The 20,434-nt window shown below is 34.1% G+C and overlaps 2 protein-coding genes across 2 annotated transcripts in view; one reads left to right on the forward strand and one right to left on the reverse strand.

Moving 5' to 3' along the window:
* Positions 1–13,749, reverse strand: part of LOC117242611 (probable cationic amino acid transporter) — a 63,104-nt gene extending 49,355 nt beyond the window's left edge. Inside the window, exon 1 of the mRNA XM_033509428.1 lies at positions 12,907–13,749. The gene's annotated coding sequence lies outside the window, so the exon portion shown is untranslated. The remainder of the gene's footprint in view (positions 1–12,906) is intronic.
* Positions 13,750–19,200: 5,451 nt separating this feature from the next.
* LOC117242613 (RPII140-upstream gene protein) lies at positions 19,201–20,359 on the forward strand. The gene is made up of 4 exons (XM_033509434.1): positions 19,201–19,485; positions 19,556–19,807; positions 19,876–20,127; positions 20,206–20,359. Exons 1-4 carry the CDS (start codon positions 19,337–19,339, stop codon positions 20,318–20,320), a joined length of 768 nt encoding a protein of 255 aa, XP_033365325.1. The 5' UTR covers positions 19,201–19,336; the 3' UTR covers positions 20,321–20,359.
* The last annotated feature ends 75 nt before the right edge of the window (positions 20,360–20,434 follow it).

The following is a 20,434-nucleotide window of genomic DNA, read 5'->3' on the forward strand; positions in this document are numbered from 1 at the left end:
TTGGAAATTTTGTGCAAGGAAACATTTCATCAATTCAACCAACTCGTAACATAAATGCAATATAAATTTCGAAATCTGAAAAATTCGTAAAATAATATAAATATGGAGATTCGAAACACGTGGAAAATAATATAGGTTTCAAAATTTCCAGTTTTATTTGAAACAATCGAAAATATTTCAAGTTTAGGAGAAACTTGATTATAAGAGAAGATTTCATTAAATCGACATCCAGCTGGGAGTGTAAAGCGAAGCAGAATGAAGACAGTGGATAAAACCTGTTAACGTCGCTAATTGCATTTCGATTAGGGTCGATAACTGTGTGATGTAACTGGATTCAATACCTTTTCCCCTCTATTTTTCCAATGTCGTGGCCAACGAACAAACCGTGTATTTCCAGTAAAATGGTAGAGACAGTGTGTTGAGCAGAGGATTGGAACGTATAGTATATATCGTTGAAATGAGGTTAGGATGCGGGTCAGCCATTGGCAACGCGAAATATGTAATTCGATTGTTTCGACTGCGCGTTGTTTCTTGCGAAACAATGGATAAAACCGGAGCTATTATTAATCCCTCTCGTGATATACTCGAAAACGCTACTACTGCAAATTGAATGTATCACCGTCGGAATTATAACCCCTAATGTCAAATTGCATTAACATTCGAAACTTTAGCAACTTGAAAATTCATCGAAGATATGTATTTCATTCCGTTCTCATCTCATTGCGATGTATATTATCATATTATATTGAATTTTATTCTTACTGTATTTTATACATTTTAATATAAAAACAAAGTTTTTTTTCTTTAAGGCTATTTTCTTTTCTTAGTCAAATTAAATTGAAATTATCGAATTAAAAGTATCGGATAATTAACGACAAGTTCATTAATACGATCCTTTCGCTTATACAACCTGTTCATTGAGAATGGGTCGTGTTATGTGAAACACCGATCGTATAAATGACTGTCCCACTCTAATTAAAATTGACGCACGCCTCTTGGACAATAATAAATGACGATTTCTAGGAAGCCGGCAAACATGTTCAGCCCTTGTTAATTGAAAATTAACAATAACAATAAAAGTTTATTAATCTACCGTTGCTCGAGCAACGATAATTAATACGGTTGATTATTATCTTCATCGGCGAATTTAAATCGATCGTCGCGTAATAGTTGGGCGAAGAGCCCACTCAAAAAATACGGCGCTGTACCGTGAAAACGTTGACACGCACGCTCGCCAGCCATCGTGGTCATCGATCATGCACCTCTTTTCTCCACGTGGCTCATTGCAACAAATAGTCGCATTAATGTCGCTTCCACTTGGCTATAATCTCATTAAATTATTGCTTCTAAATGGTTGAACTTCGTTTAAAGGTACACCAGATTTCTCGTATCTTCTTTAATAACGTATGATTTTTGCACAAAAATAGTGAAAAATGTAAAATAAAAAATGTATATTATACTGTAAATTCATTTTTAAATTTTTAGGCCTACATCAGACTACTGCCACAAAAATTCGTATATGAATAATTTTGACATTACTTACTTTTCATTAAATAATTTTCCCCTTAAAAAGTACTTAAGAGGTGAGATTTTTATGTCAATTGAAACGTTATTAAAATAAGTGTAAATAACTTGGAAACAACTGAAGCGATATCTCATAGTGGCAAAAGGTGGTCATTTTGGGATTTTTATGGTTTCGAATGCGAATGAAATTTTGAGGTTATTCTAACCCTGAATGGATTAATCGTTGTCTTTTTATTCCATATTTTATTCCAGGAGTCCATTTATAGCTTCTGTTTCTTTACAATTTAATTATGAGCGAGAATCAATTTGCATTCCTCTATTTTCAGCCAGGTTCACCAAAATTTTATATTTTCACACGTGGAATCGTTGGTTATTCGGCAGAACTAGTTCGGAGATTCCTTTGAAGCTTCGCTACTATCTAATCAATAGATCAAGAATACGAATGCGACTTGTTTTGCTCACAATTAGATTTTTCCTAGTTAAGAACAGTTTTATCTCCTACCACGTGACCCAGTTCCACGTGCATGCCACCGAGCAATGAGGCTGGAGGTCTCTATACCATTTATCGTTTCCAATCGTTAATTACCGCCATTATACTTTCCCTAATCTTCATTAGAAATCGATCGCCATAGAAAATTCCCTATACGGTGCATTCATCTGCATGATTACATTTTTATTTACCCTAATCATCGTTTGAAATCAAATATTCTTCGTATGGCATATTCTCTGTATTCATTTGCATGATTGTGATATTACTTTCATTCCATTTCCACTAATCTTCGTTGGTTACCATTCCGGATGGACTGTATCGGGGAAAAAATAAACCTGTTAAGCATATTCGTTAAGATACGAAAATTCCCTATAAAATTAGCCTTTCTGCACGATTGCAATTTTATTTTAATTTTATTTCATCTAATAAAATATACAAAATCACAGGAGTAAAGGGAAGGTGTTGTTTCGACAATTCTCATTTTGAAACTATTAATCGTCTATCCATTCCAATTCAAGAAAAAAGCCAATGCCAACTTCTAGATGAACAAACAGAAATTGAAGCAGGATGTACATCCAGGAAATTTTCCTAGATCTAGAAACCTTTTTTATATCTTTGATTTGTCTAGTAGATTTCTATTTCTTAGTTGCTATTGACCTTGATACATTATTTGTTTCGAGGTTAGTAATATGTAAATTACTGTATACAAAATGTAGAACATTAAAAAACATTAAAATAAAAAAAGATAAACTTAAAGCGTAAAATTGAAGGTACGAGAGAAAACCATAGGGAAGGATATAAATATTTTAAAAACTAAATTCTCTTTAATAAAAGTTTGAGAAAAAAATGGAAAAAAAACTGGAAAATGTTTGGAAATTCTAGACATTCAGTAAGAAAAACAAAGACAAGGCCAGGATCAAAATTACTCAGAGTTAAGAGAAATGGTGGCAAACAGATGTTTCGGGAGATTATCTGGTTGGAACTCGTCCAAAACGAGACCACGGAGAATTAGATTGCGGGAATTTTACAAAACCGTGGGGAAATCGGCTTACGATTTCTAGCCGAGGCTTAATCCGCGGAAAATCGGTCTGCAATTGGTCTTAAGTTCGACTATCCTATTCAAGCTGTTGAAAAAGTTTCGTTCCTTTCGCTCGTTTTAAAAACAAGATTCGAAATTTAAAATATAGAAGATTTTAAAAAATTGAAGAATAACAAACGGAAAAAAATATTTAAAAAAGTACAAGGTACTGACAAAAGCGCGGTTCTAGTAAAACATTAGAATTTAAGAAAATAAAGACAATAAAGATCCATATAACGAAATCTCGAAAAAGGGATTAAATATTAAGATTGATTTTTGAAATATTAAATTACAAAATAGAGCTTAGAAAATGGTAAAGAAATTTATTAATGACGTTACGATGAGAGGAATTCTCACTACGATTGAGAAAATGCACTTGAATGATGAAACTTTTAATGAGAAGTAAAGTGGAACGAGTGAGATTTCGTGTGCGTGCACGTGATATGGAAACTGTTACCGGAAACTAAAACTGGCGAACAGTAATTATCAAAACCTTACATAATTTGTGGACGAGGTTCGGCAACAAAATATGCCGGAGACTGTACAGATGTATAATTAGTGTTGGAATTGAATTTCAAGAATCGTCACCAAAATATCAGAATCGTCAAACAGAAACAATTCAAAAACAGATTCCCATAAAAGAGAAAACGGATGTTCTTAGTGAAAGAATTAGCAACAAGCATACAACAAAGCTAGCCAAAATCAAACTATGAGCAGTTTCGTTAAAAATGTCCCTAGGAATCAAGGCCTAGTAAAATTCCAACAAAATTGTAAGAAAATTTCAGTATAAACGAACTTTTGGCAGTTTTAGCAGAATTAAACGCTAATTTAACACAATTTGATCTAAATTTGACACAAAAAGAAGCAAAGCCTCTAAGATTTTAAAAATATAAAGTTCAAAAAATAAAAGTCTAAAAATTCCTAGACGATATATAGAGGAATTCCGTCTCGGACACGTTTTATAATACCAGATAAAGCGTCGATTTTAGAAGGAAGGTAGATTTTCGAGCTACTGATGCTCTCACGGGAGGAAAGCTGTCGTTCGTCAATTACAGGGAATTATTCTTAACGAAATATCACCGCATTGTCGTTGATTAACGCGGCGTACGCGCGACTGCAGATTTTGTTGGCGACGAGGAGGCCTTACAACGTAACCCTGAACTCTGGTACATCGATCTACCGCAATGCAACGGGCAGAAATACCAGGAAGCCTCCTCGTGCGAAAGAAGAACCCGGGAAAGAAGATCCTCTCGAGTGGAGAAGACCGATGAAGGTATACTTTAAACATTGACACTATGTGTCATAGTTATTATACAAAAGAATTATAGAGGGACTGATAGGAATAAAATTCATAGGCTGCTTCACTGATATTGATACGAAATATTTGCATTTACCAAATATTCGAAGGTGCAAAGATGCACATATAACAATGCATATATTAAATGCAGAGATGAATTCTTCTCGAGTTTTGTGCAAAATTTGTATGTAATCAATGCGAAGTGTGTCGAAAAGAATTCGTTTCTGCCTAATCCTAGCCGTAATCTATTAATACACGAAAATGTACAGGGTATATCACGATTTGTGGACAATTGATTGGCAATTCGAGAAGAAACAATAAAATTTGTTGGTCCGAGACCTCGTTATCAGGAAACTCGAGTTTGAAAATTTGTCAGCAGCGCGCGTTCAGAAGCTATCATCGATCAACACCAAAATTGGAAAATAGAGAATAGCGATAACAAGTTTTTTAAAATATGCCTTGGTCTTTACCATTATTTACATCATTTTTTAAGAATGAATTTAATTGTTAATTTTAATTGAATTTTAATAATGAATTTATGATACCAGGTCGTTTGTTTTTTTTTTTTTTTTAATTCATATGCATAATGAAACTCGGGAATCTAGAAATTAGTGGTGTTAACCAATTCTTCGTCTTTATCATTTTTATCGATTAAATGCGTTTGGAATGAATGAAAATTATTGTAAATTGGTCAATTAATTTATCTTAAATTGTTGCAAATTGATGACGCACCTGGTGCGTCCTACATTAACAATTTCTCGAGAAAATGCGAAGAAGAAAAGAGAGAAAAAACAGATTTCTCGAAAGATCTACAATATAATAGCTCGTTAAACTGAGTTTATACGGTTTCTGAGTTGCTAAGAAGCAATTTCACTGGAACAATTTTTTGCTACGAGACCGCAGGTTTGTCGGAAGTTGAGCGAAAAAATTGAATCTAACTTGCATTAAAGAGTAAACCTATTAAAACGTGGCGGGAAACGCCTGAGGCAGGGCGTAGAAGTTTCTAGAGATGGTCATAGTTCCTCCAGAGAAAAAGTGTAGGATGTAACGCTGTTTCATACCGTGCAGAACAAAGAGTATCTTTCAGTTGCTCTACCACGCTCCCTCCTTTAAAATTTCATTCATCCGTATTCTTTAGAAGACTCGCTATCTAATCTCTTCGCTTTGTTTCTGCTTATTATGCAATTTTTAAGCCACAGTATCTTATTTTATTATCAAATTTGATTTTATTTTATCATCAATCCTGATAATTCCACGATATAATTCATTTTTATCAATTTTCCTGGGACCAAGGACAGCAAAATCAAGTAAATTTTCACTGAATATACAAAATTATTTTCCGAATATATAGGCTACAAGAATTTGAGAGAAAAATAAAAATATTATTTATCATAGGACTTGTAAATTGAAAATTATATATTTATATTAATATAAATATCTAATTTACAAATATATTAATATAAAATTGTATATTAATTTCACAATACCTGTGTTTTACACGTTATTTTACTACTTGATCCTTAACTTTTCATCGAATGATTAAAAACCTGAATGTAGAACAAGTGGATGGAAGCCTGGCAACAATTTTCCAAGCCGAGTAACAACGGATTAGAAGCAAATTGCTCTGGCTAACATTCGCTGGCTAACAAGAGAACAACCAGATGGAAGAAGCGAAAAAGTATTAACGAGAAATAATCGCAGAGAATGGGAAATACGTTTTACTTCATCGTGGTAATGGGTGGAGCCTAGGCAAAGCCGTCCAACCGGAAGTCTGCTGCTGGAGATTATCCTTCCAGCCGACAATTTCACAATCATCAACATAAAAAAGAAGGAAAGGATGAAAGAGAAGAACAGGAAAAGATTTCAACGAGCAGTAAAAACTGTTTTATCACTTAGAGACCCGGTTTTCATAAATTAGCAAAGCTGTTAAAAGCGGATAAACAGCAGATGAATAATAAAGAACGGATGCGAAGAAGTATAAGCCAAATCCTATTTCTAGGCAGAAAAAAAACCGAAAGAAACCATTGCAGTTGTAAGATATATATATATATGTACTTTTATCAATCACTATATGTATATAATGCTCGTTAAAAGCACTATAAATAGACATTTGATCTGTGTGTGTATCTACGAAATTCGTGAAATTATTTAAAGTGTGTAAAATTGATTTAGTGGAGAGGTTATATTGTAAAACGTTCAGATAGCTTCGGTGGCGCTTTGTAAATTGATCTTTAGTGCTTGCACTAAGCTCTGCCCTCCTACTTTTACCCGATAGTGTATGTGGCACGCGATTGTTCCGGTTTGCACGTCGACCGACTGATATTCATGCCGGAACGTTTCGCTATTTTTCCGTCGTGTTTTTTTCTCCCATGTACTTTCGAACGTTGCCACTGATTATACAGGACATCCACTTTTAATGGATCTGCTATGTCGAAGCATTGAAATTATTTGTGCTATCGATACCAGAAGGAGAAATTATCACTCCTCGATCTATTGTATCGCAAACTTTCTCACGGTTTCTACTCACCTTATTATGTGAATCTTATCTTTTTATACAGTTGTCTCTTAATTTTTCGTAATAATTTTTGTCTTCTGTGACTTAGCAAAGTTAACAAGTTAGGTCACAACATCGATGCAATTAGAATGAAAGCAATTAGTATCAGGTTCGTACCAGTATTTTTTCCACCCAATAACATGTTTCGTTTAATAAGTTTGATTTGATAGAATCACGTACTCCGTCGTCTCGTTTGAAGATTTCAACGAGTTTCGTGAAAAGCTTCAACGCTGATTCTGTACAAGTGGTTAATACCTAACTCTTACGCCATTCTTCACGTTCAATCGTGTTTCATTCTGTCAGTCTTTGATTCTAATTCGACTGTACTTAATTTACAACTAGGGATCTTAACTTTCAATGGATGTGTATCATTGAAAGTTACAGTAATATTAAGTGCTCGGAGTATTATACCGATGGATGGCTATAGCAAAAGTTTAACAAAATTTGAGGAATGAAAAATTCAATTAATTAATCATTTTATGATATCTGACTTTATTTTGTAAGCTATACTTTGCAAGTTAAGTGTTGTTAACCTAAAAGATAAAGAATTAAGAATTACCTAATACTATTAGCTTAGGTTAGGTTACTTAATTCTTTATCTACTACCATTAAGTTAGGTTAGGTTACTTATTTCTCAATTCTTTATCTTGCGAAGTACAGCTTACAAAATAAAGTCAGACATCCTAAAATTAATTTAATCAATGAACATTAATTTAATCGAAAACGAAATGTACTCTGAATAAATTTTATTGTATATGTTCGACTTATTTTTACATATAGAATTGCCCTTTTGCCAGCTGCGCCATAATTATTGGAACACTACGTGTTATTTATTCGAAACTCTCTTATAGTTATGGATGTAGGAGTAAATAAAGAAGTAATGTAGCGATTCTATGATTATCTTAAGCAGCACAACTAAGTTGTATAGTTATAGGTATGAAACCAGATATTTAATTCAGGAATGGGTATGAACGAGTGCGCGGCCAGACGCATGAATTCATACTTGACCCGCTTGGAAGTCGGTCTTTCAAGAATAAAAATCAAGAAACCCTGCTAAAAATTCACAGAAGGCAGCGTTAGGCTGGTCCTAATTGAGAATTTTGTGGCTTTCTTTGAAAACCCGCCCTTCCACCTTGAATCCTGCTTTTTGTTCAAAACACTTCGGCCCACAAGTATAAAAGAATTGTGTAATTACCTTTTCCTAACCTAAAAATCTTTCAGTCAACTTCTCACAGTAGCCTCGATGAATTTTCACTTCTTTATGATTCGATTTCTTATAATTATTTGGAACATATTTCATATACAAATCGAATCACAATGAAATAAAAGTCCGATGTGAACGGCTTAAGAGAATAAATATAATTCATAAATAAACTGAGCGATAGAAACAGTTCATGTTCAGAAAAGGTTAAGTGAAATGTCCCCAGATGAATCTTTAGGTTAAGAAAAGTAACTATTATGTATACAATTCTCACGGAGCTTTTGCTTTACGTTTCTAGTAAAGATAATTTAGATAAGAATCGAATTATAAATTACAGAATGAAGAGTCCACTGAACAATTTCTAGATTAGGAAGAATAAAATTGCCTGAGCAATTGCTGTTCGAAATAACCCATTGAAAATCCACCAAACTCGAATCAACATTATCAGTTCCTCCATTACAAGCCATTCAGACAATCGACGATTATTCTCTTAAGTATAGGGCAAATCATCCATAGAAGCAGATATTAGGATAATAATCATGGAATACGATTAATTAGTAAGAAAAGGAGGTATCAGTTACACGGTTCCTGAATAAACAAGGAAAATACGGATTACCGGAAATGGCTGAGGAGAATAGCTGCCTCGAATAATCGCACAGACTCGAGAAGTCGGTCAATTAACAGGAATAGGTTCGCACAATGGCTGGTTTCGCGTGAAGCAAGGTAGAGTACTCCGAGCAATTTCACGTTAGCACTGGATCCCAGCGTTCATTTAAAAAAAATACAGTGGCTCACAATAGTATTCGAACATTTACCATAGTAGTTGTAAAATATTTGAATACAGCATGAATAGTATCAAACATATAGTTAATGCTAATAAAGATGGTTTTACTGTACATATACCACCAGCCATAAATACTGGAACACCTGACAATATTTAATAAAAAGTGCATTCTTTTCATTGCTTGTATTTTCTAATTATACCTCATAATGTAAAAAAGCTTATTAAAATAGAATTTAGTTGAGTTCTCCAATCAATGTAACAAATAGGTGTCCTAATACTTATGACCTGCAGTGTACAATGCATATAATATATTCACAAATTATTTGTATAGGTATTCGAATATTATCATAAACCATTAAATCAAATAATCCCACAGAAGCCAGTTTCTGCATCATATTTCTTCTCTTTCATAGTATTTGGATCATCAACCAATGAAAACTGTTGCCTTTCACACTGGAAAATGTTTCACGTTTTGTAAACGACCAGGGACCAATTTAATCCTTACATTATCGTCCCACTTTCCAGTTTATCACTCCAATTTGGTGCTCCCACTAGATCTGAATATGCCATCTACTATTTATTCATCACGGACCATTTGCTTCTTTATTTTGTTTGCTCTTCTATTTTATCGTGGTCAGGAAAAAATTGACAAGCATATATGCAGAGATGCAATCAAGCGGTCATATAACAAACTTTCGTTCGATAAAAACCTTCCTCTTTTCTCCATTTTTACTTCTGTTTCCTTCGTCGTTGCTCTTTCAAATCGACCTTTTTCCTCTTCTTTTACTTTTAACGACAAGCATGAGCTATCATTAAGAGGTATTTCTAGAAAAACTTGTCTGCAAAATTGTCTCTTCAACTTAATATTCTCAACCCCCCCCCCCCTCCATTTGTTCTTGTTTTTGTGTTCCAAATTCTGGCAGTGGCATATTACTCTCTACTTTCTTCATTTCAGGGAATTATGTGGATGATAGAAGAAATAAAATTATTTTGTTATCGTTTGGTTGAAATTTCTTGGACATTATATAAAATTGCTGTAGTTTCAAAATAGGAGTTCTACATGTATTCTGCATTTAAATTCTAATTCTTAGATTTAAGTTTCTATTATATATATATATATGTGTGTAAATAATTATTCAATTAATTATGTATTAAAAATATAAACTCAGGTTACATTAATAGAATAAATGTGCTATTGATTTTGTTGACATCTTAAGCTTACAGTTTGTATGTTTCAATTTCTGAATGGTAAAGGTAGAAATTCTATATTCTAAATTTAGACCTTTCGTATTTTATTCTCCTTGATCTAAAATTGGATCCTCTATGTCTAATGTAAACTCAGGCTATTTCAACAGGGTAAATGTTATTGATTTTGTGGACAATCTAAGCTTAGAATTCCTATACTATAATTTCTTCATATGTTAAATGTGCAATGTGTTGATATTCTAAATTTGCATTTCCTAAATCTCTGTATTTAAATCATCTAATGAAGTCTTGCATTCTAGATTTAAATCTCCTATATTTTAGTACACACTATGAATCTTCTATATTCCAAATAACCCAGTCCTCTTGAGTCTCCAGGTTTCAGACCAGCAAGATCACAGACATCTCAAAAACTGAACAGAAAATCAATAAGCTGAATATTGCAAAAATTCTTTACAAGCTCCTATTTCTGACAAATTGAAGCGAAGAATCCTTACCATATAAAACCTGACTTCTAAGGAGATAAGCACAAAAACCTAATTTTCTCAATATATCGATTATTGGACTTGCCCTATTTTGCAATTCATGTCTTCAATTTTAAGCCCAAAAGAGAATAATAATTCCTTTGGATATTTACTACACGAAACCTGACATATATAAAACGATAAGCACAAAAAGCTGATTTTGTCAAAATATTGGTTGATGAACTTATGTTATTTTGCAATTCACGGTTTCAATTTGAAGCCCAAAAGAGAGTAATAATTTCTTTAGATATTCATATAGAGAAATTTGTCATTTAACGTGAAATGATCATAGTTGAAATAAACAAAATGTAAAGAGGCTACTGTTGCGTGCAGAGGAACATTTTTATCACGTTCCCGACGCATCGAGACAAGTCTTTCGTGTTTACGACGAGCGGCTTAACTGTTTGGTCGATCGGTCACGGAAATACGATAGCCTGGACAGGGCCGTTTAATGTCACTGCCAGGTATTACTGGAAACGAGAGTGCTAGACATCGGACAGATCGAAGAGGACCTTCATAGAGATGTTCCACTGGGAATATGCGAAGGAGAAGAGCACTGTTATATTGCCTAGCCTTGGGACACTTGATCCCAGAACAACTGAAATAATTATCACACTAATTGGTATCTTATTTGAAAAATCTTTTTAGGATGGAAAATAGATAATAACTTTGAAGGCTAATTAAATAAATAGGAACGAACTTGAAAGCTTTACTTTGACATAACAAGGACTGTGAAGAAATTATTTTTTGTATAAATAGGATAATTTAAGTCAAAGGAAAGTGACAGAAGATAAATTCCAAATATTACCAAGTCTGTAGTTACATAAAATTTTGTGAATGGGAGAATTATAGAAAAAAAGACCAAGTCTAACAATTATCTAATTCGTTTCCATAACTTTCTACTTATTAATGAGAAAAGCTGTCAATATTTCTTCAAACCTATATTTTAATAATATTTTCCCAAAAGATCTGTATCTCAAAAAATGTTGATGAAAGTCATCTAAATTTCCTCAACATTAGACTTATAAACCGTGAAACTAAAAATGATATCAAGTCATTTTTCACAGCTTTTCAATTTCAAAACCCAGCGAAATTTCTTCAGAACAAGGTTTTCTCCTGTGTATTTCTCAAGAAATTAATCTGAAATTAACGACAAGAACAAGTTTCTAGCCCCTCGGAGGGAAACATTGGATCTTTTGCACTTTCTTCTATTATCCGTCGCCTCAGTTCTTAAGGAAAGTTTGACATGCTTCGTTCCATCGACGTGTAAGAAGGAAAAAGAATAAGATGTCGTTCCTCATCAGCCGACCAGACTAAATTCGAATCGAAACTCCTCTTCAATTATTCCCTTTCTTCCCGTTTCATGGATCATGCAATGCCGCCGCCTGTCGCAAATTAACCAGCTTTCTTTATTTCAGAATGATATATTATATACGTGTATAGGTTCGTGCTACGTCTTCGAAAGTAAGGGAACGTCAAAGTTAATGGAGAGAGGACCATAAGCAAGAGAAATAGTTCTCTTTTCTACTGTTTACTACTGATCTAAAATTAGACATCGCGAAGGAGATCACAGTGCACGCGATGGACTGCTTCTTTTCTGGAAATATCACCTCTGTGATAACACATTGTGAATTGTTGTAACTGAGTGGATGTCTTTCAAGGCGGTTTTGTAGAGAATTGATTAGGGTCAATGGTATGAAATTGGAAAACAAATAGTGATCAAATTTATGAAATTTCTTAGCAATTAAAATGATTTCCAATAGATAGCAGATAATTTGTTAAGAGTTGCCTTCTTCCCTTGATTTTAGCACTATATCTCTATCTTTATTCCAATGAAGATTCCTAAAGTCTAACTTCTTGTTTCCTGGCCTTAGTGCCTCTGAACAAATATAAGAACCAGGATCCTCCTCTAGAGACACTTAGACCATCCTATATAAAGCTCAAAGCTAAGCAAACAAGACTATCAACACCATTTCTCTACATTCCAACTTTCTTATGCCAGACAAGAATTACCCCAATAAGTGTGTCTTACTTTATCACAGTCCCTTTCAATCATCCGTAGTCATTAACTACTTGAAAGATCTCCATAAGACAAAGCTCGTATAAGACTTAGCTTTTGTAGAGGCTTAGAACTCGTAATCTTTCTAAAAAAGAAAGCACCAAAACTGATCCAAGTCTATAGAAGTCTGTCCAACACTATTCGACAAAGAGTACAACCAATTAATAGAAAATGACAGAATAAGGTACTTACCTCGTCTCGTCTACCCCGTCGTCGCGGTCACCCTCCTCTGCGTCCACGCCACAAGGAATCACAGTTCACGGTGGAGTGGTACGAATTGGTACACTAATCCAAAACGGTCATCGGAACTAGCTGAGTGATCCTGGACGTGTAACACGCCAGTTGTGCTGCCACACGTAGCAGGGGAACGCGAACAGACGAGGATAACGATGGTACAACGGAGGACGAAACCAGCTACACTCTCTCCGTTTCTAAATGCACATATATACCTATCTATCTATCTATCTATAAGCCTATCGGTCTAGATTTGATCAGACTCGCACGATATGACCCATCAGTCTCTCCTATCCTTGCACTAGGTACGCTGGCTCTTCTTCTTCTTCACCATTCAGTCCAGCTTCGTCTATTCTAGCTAGTTCAGACCAGCTAAGTGATCCACAGCTACGAGAAAATGATATTTTATGATATGTTTGGTTCACCAACGACGGTCGTCCAGCCGGATTTCCTCCCTTCCTTATTGGGCCTTTTTTCTCTTCTTGTCTTTGCCCTCTTTTTCTGTTCTTCCTCAGCTTTTTGTTCTTGCTTGGTTGGTGTTATTTGGTGTCAGCTCGCTGGTCGGCTGTTTAAGTGAGAAAAACGTAGCTGCCGCTTTCTAAACTAACGAAAATTCCGGCACACACGACTCTCTCTCGCTCTCGCGCTCGCGCTCACACACGGCTCCCGATGCTGTTGGCCAGAGTCACATTTTAGTGCGACACACACGGGTGGCGGTACTCCGTGGGGCTACGCTCTCTCTCAGCTTGCCTCCGTCTCTGTCCGCCTTGGTCGAGCCTCTATCCCGCCCCTAGACAACCGACCCCACTATCGCGAATCCCCACCTGCGTGCAACCCCCTGACGATACACCCCCAACAGAGTGGTGGTGATGGTGGTGGTAGCTATAGTAATGATGGTTTAGACCTCTTCATGGTATCGGTTTGCTCATGAAAATATCGTTTTCAGACCCCTGGCAGTGTAACCAGTTACATTGTTTGTTGTGGATTTATTGGTACTACAGGAACACCTGGAAAATGATTTGGTATTAGTACATTATTGCAAGTAAACTTTTGTAATTGTAGTATATCTATGGCATGGTATTTTAGTATTATAATACCATCCATGGTATACTGAACAAATAAATAACAATAGTTCAGTACAATATTAGAAGTATATTAGTACTTTAGCATTAAGTATGTTTTTTGTTCATTATTCTTTAGAACTGGGATGATAGTTCCACAGAAAAATTGTAGAGTGTGTCAAGTTATTTCCATCACTAGCACCCCCTGAAACACCCCTGCCAAATGATACACCACTGAAGCCTCACCATGCTTCCCCTCCACAAACCAATAAAACCCGGTAGTGTACTATCTCCAGGGGCACCCTGTTCCCTAAAATATTCTACAAATCTCCTGCACAAATAAATAGGGACCTGCGAACATTAGAAAGCACTATTTGAAGCATTCAGCTGAGAAGATCTATATGACTCTCTATTCTTCCTCTATTTTTCCATTCAACGTAATTATTCGTAATCACACATAAGTACCCATATAATTGCCTATTATTATAGCAGCTATTACTGTACAAAGGGAGTAGTTTAATATCTCGTATGCAACGTGGTACCTCCTCGGAATTAATTAATTACTAAAGTCGTCTCGGAGAAGTCCCTTTTCAAAGAGATAATTCCAGCGGTCAGATCCACCAGTTGCTGTAAACGACCATCCAGTCCGAGGAACCTCTTCTAAATAGGAACCTGTAAACGACCCGATATTTGCATGACTAAACCGGTACCATGGTGCAATTTATTTTTAAAATAGCTGAACGTTGTGATTGTCAGTATTTGCAGACGATCCTCCCTTAGACTAGGAATTTTATCCTGGCCCAAAATTCACCCGCTCCCCCGACGATTATCGATTGACCAAACTTTCACAATCCCTTTAAACTTAAACTGTTGAAATATTCACACGGTAGCTCTTCGATGTTGTTCGAGATAGAGCGACTGCATTGAAGTAATTAAATTCGAAGAATTGAGCTTGCCAGATCATCGATAGAAAATTCAGATAATTAAGATGGAAAATTTGAAACAAAGAGATCGATCAAGTTCCTCAACCTCTTTGTCTATAGAATAGAAGAATTCTACGGTGATCTAAAGATCGATTATTTTGGGATTTTTGACTTGGAAAAATGTCCAATTTCCATATTTCAGCATTTTCACACTTCCAATTTCTAAACTTGGAAATTTTCAAGTTTCCAATCTCCAGAGCTGGAAATGTCCAATTTTTCATAATTTTCAAACCGGACAACGTTGAAGTTTCCGATTTTCAGACTTGGAAATTTTTGAAATTTCCATTTGCCAGACTCGAGAAATTCTAATTTCCACTTTTCTAATCTGCAGATTTTCAAATCTCCAACTTCCAGGCCTGGGTATTTCTGAATTTCTAATTCTTCAATTTCTGTACCCAAAAATCTCCAAATTTCCAGATGCAAAAAACGAACTCCCTAAAATTCCTTAGTATCACTCACATTGACTAGCTTGGACCCAACAATAAATTGCTGGCTAAGTAATTTCTAACTAACTATTTAAGATACAAATAATACAATAGTGGTATGGAACCCAAAAAACAGTACGTGTCTGTGGCATCCCCAGAAAAGCGGCAGCTTATCCCCGTCGAGCAAGCCACCCCTGCCGCATCGTGGCTTCAAGAGCACCCCCGGCTCAATAGTGTACGCAGACGTGCTATCTAGATACGTCTATCTAGAGACCGTGTCTGCCTTCCTGGCCCTGGTTAAATGGACAAAACTTGTTTTGATCTGTGAGCCTATAAGACTAGTGACTGAAGCTAACTGATATTGCTACGGGGCTTTGCAAAAGGTATCTACACTGTGGTCCAGATGAAGTTCGATGAATTGTGATATCTCAGAATATAGAACTGAAAGACCAAGAATATGTAACCTTGCCTCGCTACAAAATTTATTAGAATGTTAGAAATTAAATTTAAATAAATAAAGACATGCAGAAACCTTATTGAATTTTTCTTTATTCAAAAACAACATTTTTTACTTAGAGACTCTGAGTCAATGAACGAAGGAACATGTTCGTCTCGTCAAGTATTTGAGAGAATTCGTTTTTTGAGTAAATTACACGAGAAATTAAACTCCATTCAATTGCCTTTAAGTTTTCGAAAAAATGTTGTTTTCGAGAATGGTCAGACGAAGAATTAATATTAGACTCGATTAATAATTTTCAGTAGACTTGAATTCTCTGTAGACTTTCATAGAGAAAGACCCATAAACGTTTGGAACGTAGAACGTGAAAGCGAGACATCGTTCGATCGATAGATCTCGACGTGATAATTATAGTAAATGCATTGAATTATTCGGTCCCGGAGGCTTCCAAGTCGAGTACTGAGAAAACTGTGCGAGGCGAAACGTAACCTGTCCGTCCTGTGCCAACTTTCACTCCAAGCGTGACGATCCCAACAGTGCCGTAAAGAAACCAAGGGGGGGGCGACTCTAAGAAAACTGAGAATCCCAAATGTTGCCCGATAAAAATTCACGGCCTCGTAAAAACAACTAATCAAGAACGGCAAGTAAAACGAGGAGTATCGCCCATCCAAGTTAATCTCACGGTACAATTTATACCAATGTATTTGAAAAGTTAAGTAAAATTATTAAATGAAAATTTGACTCACTCGATGAAGGAATGAAATAAATGATGTTAATGCTCGGTAAATGATTTTAATAAAACGAAAAGAAGATATAAATAATTGCCTCTTAAAGGTCCACTTAAAAATACTCTATATCGTTCTATAATATAGAAGAAATATTTTAATTGTGAATGATATAATAATGTGATTTTACAAACTATGTTTTACAAATAAATTATATTTATAAAACAAAAAGATTTGAATTATTCATCTATATGTTGTATTTTTGTACAAAAATTATGTACATTATGCATATTATATTTACAATACAATTACAATATTACTCCAATGTACGGCCCTGGTTCCACCCCTAGCGCCCATCCCTACGTTCACCCTCACCTTCTTCTGGTTCCCCCACCACGCGCATGAAGGATTCTCCTATTGACGTTCTACCCCCTCCACAGCTCTCCCTCCACGCCTCCTTCATCTTTTCCAGCACACCCACGCGTACTATCCCTCTTGCGTATCACAGGCCATGCTCTGACGTAATATTGTTACGTCAGAACAGCATCGTACGCCGGCGCATATACGATGCACCTGTTCGTTTCTTTTAGGTTTAGATGTCGTTCACGAGATTAATTCGAATAGGTTGGAAGTAAATTTTGGTCGAACTTTTTCTTGATATATACAAAATTTTTATTATAACATATGATAGTTCTAAGAAGTAAAATCCAAAAATATTGGTACTAAAGCGTGAAAATAATGACTTTCAAAGTTACACGCATATAAAAATCATATTGCACGGTTGGACGCCATATTGACTTAGTAGACAAAGTCATCGTCATGATACGAATCTCTTTTACAGGACGTCTGAAAATTAATACATTTTTATATTCTTTTCGTCAAAAACTATTAAATGTTATAAAATGAAGTCATAAGTTCAGTATGATCTAAAATGAAGTTCATAAAATGAAATCCTCATATCCATTTTAAGTTTACCCGATATAGGTTAAAGAATTGACAATTGCATATTTATAACTTTAAATACGATTTATGCATTTATAATTCTACCTATCTTGTGCATAGCATTAGTCTGTAATTATATAGTGACATTAATTTAGAATATTTAAACCATTAATTTATAGTAATATTTAAGCTATTTTTTGTAACTATATAAAATAACTATAACTATTTCTAATTAGATATAATTATAGTGATGAATTATGCGTGAAACGTGTTGATTAATATCAATATATAATACATATTTAAAATTTGTTTCTTCTACTATAATGTTTTCTCCTTAATGGGGCTTTTATCATTAATTTCAATCTAAGAAGATCATTAAAAGAAATAGTGTCTTCTCTTAGATAGGACTCCAATTCACTAAATATACTTTACATACCTAAAATGCAAACTATAAAATTCGAATATTCAAATATTCAAAAAAGTTAAAGAACCCTTCTTTTGCAATTATTTTGCAATACGGTAATCAAAACCAGTATCCTGTTGAGATTATAAAAGACCCCAAAGTATCATTTCAAGGTTAAGTTAATAAATATAAACCTTCATTTTTTTAAATAAACCATTCATTGTATTTGTTCACACGGAAATTTAACTAAATTTTTTTAATTATTTTTTTTAGAAATTACGATATAAATTGCGATTTTTTGTTTCTCATGTAGTACTTACGGAAGAGGAGCGAAGTCTGTTAAAGATCGACATAATTTGTGAATATGGCGGTTGAAAATATATAACTTTGATGCCTAATGGCTTTCAGGATACGTAGAAAGTAACGAAAACGAATAAACACGGGATAAATCTGAATAAAACACGGAAACATTACGTTAACGAAGTACACGTAATTCACATTGAGAAATTCAAACGCAATACTAATATATCGATTCTTATAATTTCGATTCTCGAGTCATACATATATTGCCATTTTTATATTCGTACAATTCTCGATATTTATATAATCGATCTTAGTCAACCAAACGGGGAGATCCCCCTTTTTGCCTTTAACAAGGCGTTTTCTTCTTTTTTTATTGTTATTATCAGTTATTGTTTACCTGGAATTGTTCCCAATTAATTGCGATACTTTTTCTGCTTTTATGAAGTACGGTATATAATAAAATAGACCAATTTGATGGTGTTAAAATTAATTAAAAAGTTATACTATCAATTATGACTAAATAAAGTTATAATCGAACAATACCGAATTATCAACAATATCGAATTTTTAATTTCACATTCAAGTCGTGTTATTTATTTTTAGTCATCTTTAATGTTTTTAATTTTACCTATATTTTTTTGTACTTTTAATATATACTTTTAATTTGATGTTTTGTATAAACGATATGTGAAATCGTTAAACAAAATCATTATTTCAAAATATAATTGACCACTTAAATAATTTTTAGAGTTCTTTGTTTTTCAAGTAGTGAATATTAGTCCTCGTTACTTGAAAAAATGTACGGTGCACAGCTTATAGGTTGGGTTATCTAGTACAGTGAGAAGCGTGTAGCTCGCTCTGGCGCGCGAGGTTGGCTAAGTGTTAACAAATTGAATCCTTAACCTCACTTTCGTTATAACGTAATTATTGTATAATAAAATAATTGAATTTGAAATCTAGTTTGTAATAATATTAATTTTGTTGCCAATAAACTATGAACATATAAGTTTATAGTATTTCATGTTATCAGTGCTTATTGAATGTATGTTAAATAATACATGACCTGAAAGCGATAAATATAGAAGAAACATGCTACGTACAGTAATAGATAGAAGATTAATCTGCACTGCGTTTTTCCCATTTGCTTCTTCGTCCGACAACACTTCCAATGATAGGTGGATAGATACATCCAAAGTGAAAGGATTTTTAGGCAAATACAGATGTTACTTTTATGACGAGTAAGAGTAATCATTTAATTTATATTCATCCATTTATTTAACACATTATTACAATATTTACTTTGCACAGAAAAGGGTATCCAACCAAAGAGTTACAATCAGTCTTCAATGCAACATGTGCAGGGAGTGCAACAGGATTTGTCTTGGGGGCATTATATAAATTAAAAGACGTGCCACAAACATTCAAACATGAGAATCAAGCTACATTATATGAAAACAAGTTTGAATATAAAAAGAATCTGCAAAAAAGAATTGAAATTGTTACGTTTAAAGCAGGTTTTCCATTTGCCATGAAAATTGGACTGTTTTGTTTCTTATTCTCGTAAGTCTTGCAACTAATTTCTATTATAATATTGTACAAATATAAATTAATCTAATATTCTTTATCAGGAGCATGTCTTCATTCTTCTATGTATATAGGGGATACAAATTTGATATACTAAATTCCACGTTTAGTGGTGCTATAACTGGTTTCATATTCAAAATGAATATGGGTATAAAGGGATTAATTTCAGGAACTATAATAGGTACAATATTGGGTACCTTTTATGGCTCTGTCACAAAATTCCTTTTATGGATAACTGGATCTGAAATGGAGAACGCTTATGAAGTTGGAAGCAAATTAATGAACATGAGACGAGAGTATGTTTGCTATATTAATTGAACTTAAAAATTTTCCATTTCAAATTTGAATACCAAAGATAAATTTCCATTTTTTAGTAAAATAAAAGAACATGCAAAGTCCATGAATGCAAACGAATTATCAGAACTGCAAATGATGTATATTAAGAATCAAGAAGCGAATGAAGCACTTAATAAGGAGAAGAAAGAGTAAGAATTTAAAAGATAAAAATTTAATAACTAATGTATATATCTTATTAACATATATCTATTAATTTATGTAATTATTACATGAAATATTATGTAATAATATTTATATTTGATAAAT

The sequence above is a fragment of the Bombus vosnesenskii genome, unplaced genomic scaffold, assembly GCF_011952255.1.
Source record: "Bombus vosnesenskii isolate JDL3184/JDL3185 unplaced genomic scaffold, Bvos_JDL3184-5_v1.1 scf7180000016274, whole genome shotgun sequence".
Taxonomy (NCBI): domain Eukaryota; kingdom Metazoa; phylum Arthropoda; class Insecta; order Hymenoptera; family Apidae; genus Bombus; species Bombus vosnesenskii.